A 14,549-nucleotide genomic window follows, 5' to 3' on the forward strand; every position below is an offset into this window, starting at 1 on the left:
AACCAGGACAAAGTTGACGAAGAAGAAATATTCTAACACACGCATATATTCGATCACGGAACAAAGAAATCGCTCGAATAGAACAACATTTGTTCCGAACAATTTCACAGGGCACGAAGATCGATAACACAATGCAACGAGAATAAAACCAACGAAAGCGTGCAGCGAAAATACGCGTATGCAGTGATTATATGATTAGACTCTGATTGCTTGTCTGGAGTTTCATTTATGCCAGATAAATCAGCATTGAACACATGTATGGGCGATGGCTCGCGAAAAATTCTCTTTGATGGTCTGAGGGGAAACCCGATTCCATTAGAGCAGCTGTTTATCGAAAAATGATGTTTGGTGCTTTGTGGCGCAAAAGCCACTTGACGGCCAAAGAGCGCCAGTTCGTGAGATAAAAGATGTGGACAATGATTGTGATTAGCGGCTGTATAAGGGCCTTAAAATCTCCGCCCTGAGGTGGGTAAAAACTTGGAAGTAATACAATCACGACCATGTCATGGAAAGTGTGTGGTGTTAATGGATGACGAAAGTTTGTGATAATAAAAGCCATTTGGACATGTATGGCATTAGCACAAGCGCCTCTATGATTCACACCCTTGCGTTGAAGGGCTGTGAAGTAAGTGCTTTGTTGAGTGTAGCCACCGCAGCTGAGACCTCTCTGGAGACGTCGTGCTACGGAATGCCCGGGTATATGATACGAAACTTACGAACATCTTTTAAAAAAGCTTTCAACGATTTATGTGTGAAAAGTGGTTCTGTACCGATGAACATTGTAGGATGAAGTGGTATCCGTTGTCGGTAGGGTAATGGAAAGTTTTGTCTTCTTAGCGTGTCTAATTCTTCTTACTGGATCAGAATGTGAAGTACGGTGAGCGCTTCTCCACATCTATCACAAAAAGGTGGATCGCCACCAGACAAAAGAAATGAATGTGTAGTGTATGTATGTGTTGTTATTAACTTTGTCAGTACTACTTCTGTGTGGCGTGATTTTAATACTGGTGGCCAATGACCAAGTTGTGGCTTGATAACTGCTATTTAATACCTTTGTGTGTGCTTCATGTGCTTTGCCAATAACCCCTTAGCTTTCGATTAGGAAAAAAAAATGAAGTCGAGTGCAGGAATTGGCATCAATGGCGGATCCAGCTAGCTGGTCCACCAGAACGTTGCCTTGTATTTCGCTGTGTCTTGGCACCCAACAGACTACAGCATGTTGCTTGGATGAGTAGACAGTGCATGGGAGTGAATAAAGCGAGACAAGGACAGGGCTTTCGTGCTTTTTAAGAGTTTTCAGAGCTTTTACTACGCTCAGCGAGTCGCTATATATTATTTCTTTGTGTAGCTTTACTTGTTTAATCTGTTTAACAGATGCAAGTAGCGCATAAGCTTTGCCGGTGAAAATTGTTGTATCAGAGTGCAGGACACCAGCTTCCGAAAAAGATGGGCCGACGGCTGCGCACGCGACAGAAGTGTCGGACTTTGAAGCAGCCGTAAAGAACTCAGGACATGTGTATTTCTGTTGTATTTCTAAAAATAACGTCTGAATATGTGCAAATGGTGCATGCTTCGTAACCCCCAAGAAAGACACGTCGCAATGTATCACCTGCCATTGCCACGGTGGCAGACATACTGCGGGAGTCATCAAACGGTGTTAAAGTGGCACACTGGTTTCCTTCGCTAGGTTCCTCACACGGAGTGAGTAAGGCTTTCTCAAAGAAGGAAGTTTCTAAAACACAGCAAGGCTTGACATGTCAATAATTGTGAAATGTGATGGGTGTGCCTTGTCTGCGTTCACTTTAAGATAATAATTCAAAGACATGTAACATCACTGTAGGTAGAGCGACCATTCATTCGATTCTACGCACCCGCAGCGAGACGGGTGCCTAGATGATGAACAGGGCCAAGCATTTTAAGGGCAGTAGGTGTCACCGACTGATATGCTAATGCCCCTAGTCTAGGCGGGTACGTATATATGAGGCTTTTATACAAATTAATTAAACACTTCTTGTCACTTCCCCACATAGTGTGTGACAACACTTTTAGAACGCTGCTTTTATGCACTTGTTTTTTAAGTACTTCATGTGTGGTATGAAGGCTAGCTTGGCATCCAAGGTTAGGCCTAAGAATTAGTGTTCAGTATTAACAGAAAGACGTCCAATGCAGTTGAACATCGGGTTCGGAATGAATGCTTCTCTTCCTGGAAAACAAGACACACGTGCTTTGTTGTACATTCAGTCGGAAACCGTTTTCTTTTGCTCAATTGAATACTTTGTTCAAACCAAGCTGAACCTGCCGCTCACACATGGCCAGATTACAAAATTCGAAACCAAACTGGACGATGTCGACATATGCGCAATAAAATATATTGCGAGAGATGGACAAGCGCAAAGGATTCATTTTAATAATAAAAAGTGTGCAACTAAGTACCACACCTAGTGGCACTCCTGCACGCTTCTTGAACAAATGTTTTGAAAAAAAAAATGCTGCCCACTCGGACACGGAATATCCGGGTTGACAAGAAACTTTCGATTATGGTAAGCATTCTGCCACGCACGCCAAAGTGAAACAGATCTCTTAATATTCCAAAGTGCCATGTTGTATCATGAGCCTTTTTGATATCGAGGAATACAGAAAGAAAGTACTGTTTGTGGACGAAAGCGTCTTTGATCTGTGCCTCGAAACAAACGAAGTGGTCGGTGGTAAATCTACCCTCTCGAAAACCACACTAGAATGGGTCGAGCAAATTGCTTGTTTCAAGGAAATGTACAAGTCGGCAGTTTATTATTTTTTCGAAAAGTTTGCGCAAGCAGCTCGTAAGTGAAATAGGCCTATAACTCGAAACTGAAGAATGGTCCTTGCCCTCTCTCAAAAAAGGACTCTTTCCAGGAAGAAGGGATAGTGCCAGAAAACCAGATAGCACTGTACAGATAAAGTAAAGTTTTCTTGCGTTTAAATTGGGAGGTTTTTCAGAAAAGCATTTCGTACAGCACATGCACGGAATCACGGGCGGAATTACGGCAGGAGTTAGTTATGTTTTCAGCTCAGCTAAGCTGAAAGCTTGGTTGTATGCCTCGTATTTTGTTCATTTGTGTTCTAGTTTCTGCTTTTCTATTCTTGTTTTGTATTTTTGGAATGCATCAGTATAGTGTGATGAGCTGGACACCTGTTACAAGTGTGCGCCCAGGAAGTTCGCCTGATCTTCCAAGCTGTCACCATGTGTGTTTACGATTGGAAGTGAGTGTACTTGCATGGCCGCTGGATGAAAAAGCGCACTGTAGGGCCTGCCGCGTAGAGCGGCTTTCTATGGGAGAGTGCGTGTCCGCCGTAGGGTCAGCCGCGGCCGCTGCAGCGCGACGGGGCCGGGACGGGTAGGGTGCCTTGATGCCCGCGCGCTCCGGGGGCGCGCGCATCGAGGCACTCTAGGGACGGGAGGGACGGGGAAACTAGGGGCGGCGGCTGGCTGCCTCGGAGGAGCAGCCGCAGAGAATCAGCTGGTGTTTATCACAACAGTGACCCACTCAGTTGTTCGAATCTGTGTTTTCCTAATCTCATTTATCACAGCGATAAATTATCGCATATTTAGTAAACTACGAGGCGCTGTCTAGTTAAAAACCAATTGATTTTTCCTGTGCGTGCCGATCACCTGACTTTTTTTTTTTTCTGAACTAGCTTCTTGCTCTGAGGCTCACAGAAAAATCCACAATGCATATAGCTGACTTATATAGTACTGAATGCTTGACAATATCATTGTTATATTTATGGAGATGTCTTAAACTAAGTTATATTGATTATTGTGAAGTTTATTGAGCACTTTCGCGTTTTCCCAGCCGGATTGCTTGACAATTACTTTTTGATCAGTTTACAATAGGTGTGCATAGTTTTTATATTGTGAAAGCCTATCGTAGAAATATAATTTCAATATTTTTCATGTTATCCAGTACACGGTAGCGTTCCGGAAAGTAGTTAAGCTCCAAACACTAGATAACAGTGGTTTCTACAAACATGGTGACGCGCTCCTCGTAACTTTATTAAATAGGCTGCGAAAGTATACATAATTAGAAGTGCCATTAAAATTTCTTGTTAGTTCCTACTAGGCAAAGCAATATCTCATATCTATCTATCTATCTATCTATCTATCTATCTATCTATCTATCTATCTATCTATCTATCTATCTATCTATCTATCTATCTATCTATCTATCTATCTATCTATCTATCTATCTATCTATCTATCTATCTATCTATCTATCTATCTATCTATCTATCTATCTATCTATCTATCTATCTATCTATCTATCTATCTATCTATCTATCTATCTATCTATCTATCTATCTATCTATCTATCTATCTATCTATCTATCTATCTATCTATCTATGATTATGATGATGATGGTAGATTGTAGTGGTGCAAGGGCAACTCAGGCCAAAGAGTGCCAAACACAGGGTTTTTTGTTGGTTCAATTAAAGAAAAAAATCTCGGTGTGGCAAGAATAAAAGAGTGGAGAATAGGGATTAAACTTACGTGTAATGACTATGTGTGATGAGTTTAAAACGGTCTAAACCTATGGGTTTTAAAAAGTCATGCAGTGGCGGCAGTGGTCCTTGTCAGGACAAGGAGTGCTTGCTGCATGACATTTGGTAAAGAAGTCTCAGCGGTTCTCTCAGGATTGAGAGAGGGCTGAGATTAGTGAGAATATATAATTAAGTGCAGGGATCCAACATGAGCTAAGAACTTTAAAACTACTTTTATGGGAAACATGGGATCGTCCCCAAGAAAAAATAAAGGGTCAGGCGGTATGTGGCATTTGTATAGCTTTGGGAAGTGATGTAGTTTTTGTGGTTCAAGGTACGGGCACATAATTAAAACGTGAACGACAGATAGCACATCACCACATTTTTCACAGCATGGTGCAGGAGAGTTGCTTAAAAGGTGCGTGTGTGTTGCATGTGTATGACCGATCCTGAGTCTGCACAGTGCAACCTCTTGATGCCTGTTACGTTTTTCAGGAGCATATCTACCTATTCTTGGCTTTACTGTGTGCAATTTGTTTTCAATTGGTGCGTTCCATTCCCCTTGCCATTGCTTACGCATTCGGTTTCTGGTTAGCGGCCTCAAGTCCTCATATGGGATGACGGCTACGTCTACTGTTGGGCGGAGTGCAGCGGACTTCGCAAGTTGGTCCGCTGCCTCATTGCCAGCTATGTTGCAGTGTCCCGGAATCCAGCATAGCGTGATTTTCAGGTCGGATCTGTAGGCTGACATGAGGCAGTTTAGAAGGGTATTAGTCACTGGATTTATATGTGTCTTTGCGGAAGACAACGCAGTCACTGCACTGAGAGAATCTGTGTATATGATGGAGGCTGGTTCTTTCTTCTTTAAGATGTGCCTTACAGCTAGCTGTATGCCATAGCACTCAGCAGTAAATATGCTGGTATGTTCATTCATTGTTGCAGATTCAGAGTACGCTGGGCCGTATGCAGCACATGCGACGGCCGAGGACTTGGAAGCATCAGTGTAGTACTCAGCACACCTGTATTTTGCCTGCAAGTACATGAAATGCTGATCGATTGCGATTGGGAGGCCATGCTTTCCTACCTCTAGGAATGACAAGTCGCAATTGATAGCTCGCATTTCCCATGGTGCCACAGTGTCCTTGTGGGAACTTAGTTGAAGATTGGAGACAGGTATATTAAGATTTTCAAAGTGTGAGGCCACTCCAATGGGATATGTAGGCGTGGCTGATGGTCGCCTCAAGAACAGGTGGGCATTTGATGTATCCTGCAATAGCTCGCGAGATGGGTGGTCGACATGAGAGAGCACCTTGGTTGCATACTTGATGCTTGTGAACTGCCGTCGTCGTTCTAATGACCACCGATCTCTCTCAACACAAAGGCTGGCTATTGGGCTGGTTCGGAAAGCGCCACTAGCCAGACGAAGCCCATGGTGATGCACTGGGTCGAGCATCTTAAGTGCGGATCTCGATGCTGATTCGTACACAACCGAGCTATAATCAATACGTGAGAGCACTACACTACTGAGAAGGTTTAATAGACAGTCTCGATCTGTACCCCATGACTGATGCGAGAGAATCTTGAGCAAGTTCAAGGCTTTCAAGCATTTCAGTCGCAGCTGCTTGATGTGTGGGACAAAGCTGAGCTTTTCATCTATCACAACACCTAGAAATTTATGATCCTTCTTAGTAGCAATGGTGTTCATTGAAATGTTGGAGGACGGCCTTATGCCACGTAGTTTTGAGAGTAGGCAGACAGTCTTGTCACAGTTAAACCTAAAGCCATTTTTGTCTGCCCACCTTGTGAGCTTATTTACTGCCAACTGAATCTGACGTTCGCAGATGGCTAGGTTGCACGATTTGAAGCTGATCTGAATGTCATCCACATATACAGAGTAGGAAATTCTTTTAGGCAGTGTAGTGTTTATGGAGTTCATTTTTACGATGAACAGTGTGCAACTAAGCACGCCACTTTGGGGGACACCATTTTCTTGCGTAAACCGCCTTGAAAAAACATTTCCAACACGAACAACGAACGTACGTTCAGAGAGTTAGCTTTGAATTGTAATCAGCATGTTCCCTGACACTCCAAGAGATTGAAAGTCACGAAGAATGCCATACCGCCATGTCGTGTCATAAGCCTTCTCCAAGTCGAAAAATACAGAAAGGCAGTGTTGTTTGTGAATGAAGGCATCCCTGACGTAGGATTCGAATGCTACGAGTTGGTCAGCTGTCGACCGGCCTGATCTGAATCCAGCTTGACGACGGTCAAGGAGGCCATTATATTCAAGGTAATACATGAGGCGACGGTTTACCATTTTTTCAAATACCTTGCACAAGCAGCTAGTCAGGGCGATAGGCCTATAACTAGCGACAAGTGTGGCTTCTTTTCCCTGTTTGAGCATGGGTATTATAACTGCGTCTTTCCAGGCCTTGGGTAGACGCCCGGAGGACCGTACGCTGTTGAACAGTAATAGAATGACATCAAGCATGTGTAAGTGTTTCACCATGCCATATGTAATCTTGTTTTGGCATGCAGCTGAGTTGCCACATGTCGCCAGCACTGTCTTCAATTCGTGGATGGTAAACAGAGTATTGTTGCCTCCAGCAGATGGCCTTCTATCGCGGATAGGCTTACGTTCTTTAGCAAGCTTGTGTCGTTTAAAGGAGTCTGTATAATGTGCTGAGCTGAAGGTATACTCAAAGTGTTGGCCTATGGCTTCTGCCTGGTGTTCCAGCGTATCACCACCTGTACTGACGAGAGGGACCGGATGAGTGTTGTGCCCTTGAAGTGCTCTTACTCTGTTGTAAGACACCCTATGCGTATTAGTGTAGGAGTTAACTGACGAGAGAAAGGGCTGCCAGCTCTGCCTCTTTGATTCTCGTCGGATACGCCTACCATTTGCTTTTGCACGCTTGAAATTCATCAGGTTGTCAGTTGTCGGGTGCCTGCGAAATTTTGACCAAGCTTTGTTTTGGTTCTCGCGAGCTTTTTTGCACTCCGCCTTCCACCAGGGCCGTCGTTTGTTTCGCGTCCTGTCAGATGTCTGTGGGATCGATCGCTCTGCAGCCTGTATGATATGAAGTACGACCAATGCTTCACAGTCATCAATGTCTAGGTTTTCAATAGAAGAACGCGACAGTTCTGTAAGTTCTCGGAATTTTGTCCAGTCAGCATCTTGTTCTCTAAACCTGAATACACTTGTAGTCGTCTTACTTGTACTTCCTGTGTGTTTTAGGCAGACAGGAAAATGATCACTTCCATAGGGGTTATGAATAACAGACCAATCTGTGGTTGTTATGAGCGAAGGGGAGCCGATAGCAAGATCTATGGCTGTGTATGAGCTGTACGCTGCGTTAAAGTACGTTGGTTCTTTTTTGTTAAATATACAAGAGCTGGAGTACAAGAGGAAGTTTTCGATCAAGGAGCCTCGAGAATCTGTTCTTCTGCATCCCCATAGGTGGTTGTGCGCAGTTAAAGTACGTTGGTTCTTTTTTGTTAAATATACAGGAGCAGGAGTACAAGAGGAAGTTTTCGATAAAGAAGCCTCGAGAATCTGTTCTTCTGCATCCCCATAGGGTGTTGTGTGCAGTAAAATCTCCAACCAAGAGGAATGAATGCGGGAGCTGGTCAACTAGAGTTTCAAACTCTTTAGTAGACAGGTGGTAGTTTGGAGGGATATATAATGAGCACACAGTTGTCATTCGCCCAAAGATAAGGGTTCGTATTGCCACTGCCTCTAAGTCGGTAACCAGAGTGAAGTATCGGGACGGGAGTGCTTTCTGCACCACGATAGCGACACCGCCGGATGAATAGGCAGTGCCATTCCTGTCCTTTCGGTATACCGCATATTTTCTTAGAAAGTTAGTGTGTGTGGAGTTTAAGTGTGTCTCCTGCAGGCAAAGTATGTTAGGTTGGTGTTGCGCAAGTATTTCATAAATGTCATCCAGGTTCTTCGGTAGACCACGGCAGTTCCAGTAGATGATACTCTCGGCAGCCATTTTTTAAGAAGGAAGAAAGGTAGGAGGGTTATTCAGACTTCGCCGCGTTTGTCAGGCGCCTGGACTGGAGGGTGTTTCTTCCCTCTGAGGCGTTCTGTTGGGCTCCGCTTCACTAGGATGGATTCCGTGAGCATCGGAGACGCTGAGGACGCCAGTGTCACATCCATTGCCCCCTGTGTACACTCGGAGGCTGACGGAAGTTTCTCAAGAGGGACAGGTGCCCTCTCAGTTGTCTGCGTCGTCCCCGTGGTCTCACGGAGGTTGACCTGCGGGGTTTGGATTGTGTCTTTTGTCTCCGAGGTCTGATGGAGGTGGACCTGCGAGACTTCGAACGTTGGTGCAGCCTGCGAGTGCTTGGTGTGGGGCCGGGATGTGCACGCATCAGCAAAGCTGTACTGCGTGCCCACGGTTACTAGACGCCGCCCGGCCCTCCGGCGCGCTGCGTCAGCGTACGTTCTTCCGGAGAAGAGCGACACCTTCTTCCGGGCTTCAGAGAATGGGATGTTTTCCGTTACTTTTATAGCGAGTAGCCAGCAAGTACTTTCTGAAAGAATTTCAACCCACGTCAAGCTTCATTATATTTACAGTTTTTTTGTCGAGAAAGCAAGGCCGCTAAACTTGACAAAGCAAATAAAAACTAAAATACGTATTTTGAAAAAAAAAAAAACTATCACTTTCGACTCTCCGTTCTCCTTAACTGCACCTACGCAGAATAAGCTTCGGGACATTGAGAGACACTTTAAGGTGCACAGCGCTAAAGTGGAAAACACGGTGCGCTGGTATAGCAAAGAAGAAATGGGAACGGTCTGTGAACACGTTTTTTGTCAATGCAGATGAAATGGCAAAAAAAAGAGAGATAAATGTGTCTGTTTTATATCGAAATATTATAAAACAGTGAGTGGCCAAAAACGCAGCTGCCATAGATTTCAACGGCGTATACTAGTTCACACATTGATCTGAAAGGTAATAAAGAAGTACGTCATCCTCAGAATAAGCTGTGCAGTTACCATGTCAAGTTTCATGAAATTTCATTCAGCCAACAAGTGGCAAAAAGCGAAAAATACGCTTAGAATTATGTTGCCATGCGTGTTGATTTTGGTACAAAATCTAAAAAATATGAAACTTTGGCCTTCCTTTTCCTTCCTCTTGATAAACACATCGTGTTAAAATTATAGACGTTAGACTTCTCACAATACAATCAATCATTCTAGCCCAGTTGATAGTTAATAGCTTTACTTGGATGTCCTTTTGCCAAACAGATTCCAAATTCCTTGCCAAATGTCTCGGCTCTTTTGGTTATCATCTCAAATGCAATACAAAAAGTATTGTGCCAACTTAACGCATTAAAAAAAAGACAGCTTACCGCTAAAGGACGTAAATGAGAAAACTTTTTTTGGTCACGTGGATGTTTACTACACAAAGTCGTCCGAGTGTTGTCAGCAATTTTATTCGAAGAGTACCATGTGTTATTTCAACAAGAAAATTGGCTTACATATAAAGCAATGGTATTTCCGAAAGCTGTTCGAATTTTGAGGACATTATTGCCAATTTTACAGTCTTGTACGTCTTGAAGAATTAAACAGAACGTTCTACATTAGTATTCTTTCTTGTAGTATTGCAATACGTAAAACTATCAGAGTTACTTACTCTAGTAAAAGTATATTCTACTGTAAAAGGGTTCAAAACCACCGAAATTGTTATATTTCACGAAAAAACTGCATTTTAAAATCATTTTGCTCCCAATCGAGGCTCAATTTGCAAAATGTGGTGCTCCAATAAAAATCACTGTTACCCGCTATTGAAATAAAAGAAACAGTTCTTATATTACAAGTTTTACCATTACAGTTTTAATTTGAAGTGATGAAATAATTGCGGAGATCTCCTTTCACGGCAATATGCATACACAACAACAATTAGGAAGCAACAGCAGATCAAATGGGATTACAGCAGTTTGTGAGGTGCGAAACCAGTTCTTCCGATTATTGAACAAGCATATTGAGTATTACGCATTCGAATGCTACACCTCAAATGTTCTTAACATTAACGACCATTATAATTATTCACAGATTTAACAGGAAGTTTGTTAATACCCTGTTGCCATTTTTTCAAAACAGCAGTACTCACAAAGGTGGCATTGCCCTGAAGCATAAATGTTTAAACGAAAGAAAATGCCCAGCAAGATGTTCAGCATGAACGTTTCAGATAGAAACAGTCAGAGTTTTCTGAGCCCCTGAATAAACAAAGACCTCCAATTAGGCTTACAGGCTCAATCAGAGCTTCGCTGCTGGTAAGCACGGCCGAGCGCCATAAGCCTTTGTGCCACGGCTACTGCATAGGCTGGTCCTGGTGCGAGCGGGGCACTCTTGTCTTGAATGGTTGAGGCCCGGAGAGCCCAAGGCTGGTTTGCCAAGACCCACGCAGCCCCTAGATTACCGGTCGAGTGGGTGACCTCAGCGCCACAGGGTTGGCCGACCCGAGCCTCGTCCCAGGCGCCATGGTGCTCCCCAGTCACGGCCTACCAACCAGAAGGAGGGTCAATATTGCATGCTGGGCTTAACACTGCTCGCTTTACCTCATTGTTAGCTGGGAAAAAACAGCGAAAAAAGACGAGGACAAAGAAACATACTGGACATGTGAGCGATGCACGTGTTTTGTGCCCTCTGTGTTCTCGTGCTTTTTTGGGGATGTTTTTTTCCCAGCTAAAATGTACCAACTCGCTCGAGTGAAAGTAGCGCTTACCCTAGCTTCGATAGCCAGCACAGGCTTCTTCGGATGGTCAATTAGAGGCTGGGTGGCCTGCGAAGCAGATGGTTCGCCATCCTCGGCTCTGCTGCTCCCTGGACGGTTGCTATGCACCAGGCGAACCTCGGGCTCACTAGGAAAAGGCCGTCCATCTCCTGCCACTGGCACTTGTGGAACTCCTGGCTCTTTCAAATTGTAGGTAGGGTCTTGCCTAGCCTCCATGCAGGGCAAGTTTCTTGTTTTGTCAGGACAAGTTTGCAGGTGATGGCGAAACGCATCCCGTTCAGCAGGCGCGCCGTGCTCAAGATTGAAGGGACAAGGCAACACTCTGCGCGGGCGACCTCCTCGTCGACACTTTGATATGTGTATATCTAGCCGTCCTCTCTTCACCCTGTGATGCTCGTTGTATGGACACACCACCAGGTCATCTTGAAGACTCTTGAAAGTCGCCATTTTCGAGAATCCGGGCTAGATGGAAGTGACGGCGTCGAACGTTGTGCCTAACGCAGTCGCGATCTCGACTGTGAGCAATGGCGGCTCTGGCCAGATCCGCTGACTCAGTTGAACCTAGCGCATTGCCTAATAAGGTAGTAAACCACGCGCAATCGTCCAACCACAGAGAAGCTCCCTGCATCCAATGAAATGCAGCCGCGACGGAGCAACACAGCGCATGCGGCGCATGCATGCCTGGCATGCCCTACAAAGCCTGCTCAGGACCTCCTCTCTCACCAGGTGGCTTAAAAAATCACCGCATCTCTAGTTGTGGGGCGGCTAATCTTGGTTCTAAAGTCCACAATGTCTACGTTGAAGACGCCAACTAGTAGAATGGCTTCGTACTTCGTCACAATTGTGTTCTTCATTCTAAACATTTCATTTTATTCATTTACGCATATATGTTTCGACTATAGCAACTGTTTTAACGCGATAACGTTAAAGTGCTCAATCGTAGAAATATCGCAGTCGGTGTCTCTGTCGGAGAGGTTGGTTGTGAGCGAAAAAAGATCTTTGCATGACCAAAAAAGCAAGAAAACTGCAAAAGAATAATAAAAGTTTTGGGTCAAAGTGCGAAATGAGCACGGGTCATTTGCGTGGAAAGCAGATATTCTACCTCAAAGCCACACTTATAATGGTGAATACAGTGAAAATAACATCCTCTACTTGATAATGCAGTGAATGTAACTTTTTTGCTTTACAAACACACGCGTCCTGTGTACATGCTTCACAATAAAACATGAAAATTACCGTAATAACACGTTTCCACCGTTTATGAGAACATGGGAATATATCATAATGACTTTATATCTTAAAGCCATTCATCAGCGTAGTTGGCCTTTAGGGCCACGTAGTGGGTGCATAGCAAGTTCAAAAAAATTTCTTTAACTGTTTGAACCACGCACCATGAACTGGATATTGCTAAAAGTGCAGCTTAACCTTTGATACCCAAAATTTTCCTTAATGAACAATACCAAGGGAACTATATTATCTATAAAAAAATGATAAATATTGCAAATAAAATCGTCAGAAAAACATTATGAATAATTATAGGTGTGTAATAAGTTGTCGGCCCTGAGCAACAATGGGCAACTTTGGTACGATTTAACATGGAACGCCTTCCTGATGTACGTTGCGGCCCGGAACAAGAAGGTGTGATGCATGTTTCACTATCCAAGATTGTATATCCTAAAGTTTTGGCTTGCATTTACCCTGGGAGACTAGTTGAGAGTCTAGTAGCCTAAAAAAAACATTTCAAGGCTACAAATTATAACATATATCTCATCGTTTTTTACAATGAAGATGGTATTTTTAGATTTGTTATTGTCAAAACAAAAAGGAATCGAACCATACAGATATTTTTGCAAAAATAATGTTTTTTTTTTCTTTCCTATGACGGACAGACCGGCGTGCTTGTTCTGGGAGTGACGCAGGCAAGAAAGAAGAGGATGAAAGAAGAGGATTAAAGGAGGTATAGTTGTTATATTAGTGTCTATTTTCTTCTTTTATCTCACTTTCTCAATCTCTGTTTTTTGTTTTCAATATTCTTTGTTCATTCTACAACTTTTCCCCCTTTTTTATTGTAAAGAAAACTGCAGTTATGGTCCACATGAGTATATATGTTCTCTTTAACAACCCCCCAGAGTGGGTATGAGCCATGGGTTCTAGGCTACAAACAAACAAACAAACAAACAAACAAACAAACAAACAAACAAACAAACAAACAAACAAACAAACAAACAAACAAACAAACAAACAAAACAAGCGTGAAGTGGAGCTTGAAGACAACAGTTTTCTTTTTCTTCCACAATAAGAGCATCAAATATTACAGCTCCAAACATTGTAAATTACTACAATAACATATATCTTACCATATTCGCTTCCATATCCTATATATGCCCAATTTTGCTCGGGAGCAACAACTCATTTGGTGTCAAGATTTCTATGATGTAATTGGCAGCCACGATAATCAGCGTGTCTATAAATGTTCTACAACGCCTTCTGAGCCATTCTAAGTACAAAAGATGCCGGTGAGTCCTGTTACACTGTAGGTGAATAAATTTTCTAGCCTGTGCCAAGCTTCTTTCACCACTTGTAAGATGCTGGAAGAAAACACTACGAAAGCGCGATGCATTTTACTTACGTATTTTTTGAAAGCTCAAGACGCTCGGTAGTGTTTGTCTCTTGGCCTCATATGGAGCCAGAAAGGACGCGAAGCATGTTGTGTTAACTGAAAAAAAAAATGTTTGGTGGTTGTTACGCCAGAGCAGCAGTGGGCATCAAATGGTTTAGTGTTTCTCATTTCTAACAAAATTGAAACAATGGAACATTTTCTTTTATTCTGTCGTCGTTACTCTTATCATAGATAAGAATTTTTAAAAGCACCATCACACAAGTTAGGAATACAAGTAATGTACCTGTACGTTTATCACTTGGCGGCACTTCATTTGGCTAGTGCCACAGGAATACATGCTCCACTGTGTTTGACTACATCAATGCAATTAAAAGATTACCGTGCTAGTGAACCTTAACCTTTTCAGATCTTGAGTTTATAATTCGTACCTATGTCTGCCAGGAACAAGAGATGGTTTGATCGCTTGCTCAGCAAGCATTTTTGTTTATTGGCAGTTTTATCTCTAAACTAGTTTTTTAGATTGACTTTCATATCATTTTAGTTTCATTTGAGTATCCTGCCGCCCGGTTTCTCGCCCATCCCGACAATGGATGGACTGATATGGGTATACCCTTTGGATCAGGCGGTGGCTAACGCCACCGAGCCGTAATACTTAGTGAAC

General features: G+C 43.2%; 1 protein-coding gene across 1 annotated transcript; it reads right to left on the minus strand.

Moving 5' to 3' along the window:
• Nucleotides 1–10,403: 10,403 nt before the first annotated feature.
• Nucleotides 10,404–11,756, minus strand: LOC142774478 (uncharacterized). Its single transcript, XM_075874817.1, has 2 exons — nucleotides 11,260–11,756; nucleotides 10,404–11,035 (listed from the first exon to the last, which is right to left on the minus strand). Exons 1-2 carry the CDS (start codon nucleotides 11,713–11,715, stop codon nucleotides 10,787–10,789), a joined length of 705 nt encoding a protein of 234 aa, XP_075730932.1. The 5' UTR covers nucleotides 11,716–11,756; the 3' UTR covers nucleotides 10,404–10,786.
• Between the last annotated feature and the right edge of the window lie 2,793 nt (nucleotides 11,757–14,549).

The sequence above is a fragment of the Rhipicephalus microplus genome, chromosome 10 (genome assembly GCF_043290135.1).
Source record: "Rhipicephalus microplus isolate Deutch F79 chromosome 10, USDA_Rmic, whole genome shotgun sequence".
NCBI lineage: Eukaryota > Metazoa > Arthropoda > Arachnida > Ixodida > Ixodidae > Rhipicephalus > Rhipicephalus microplus.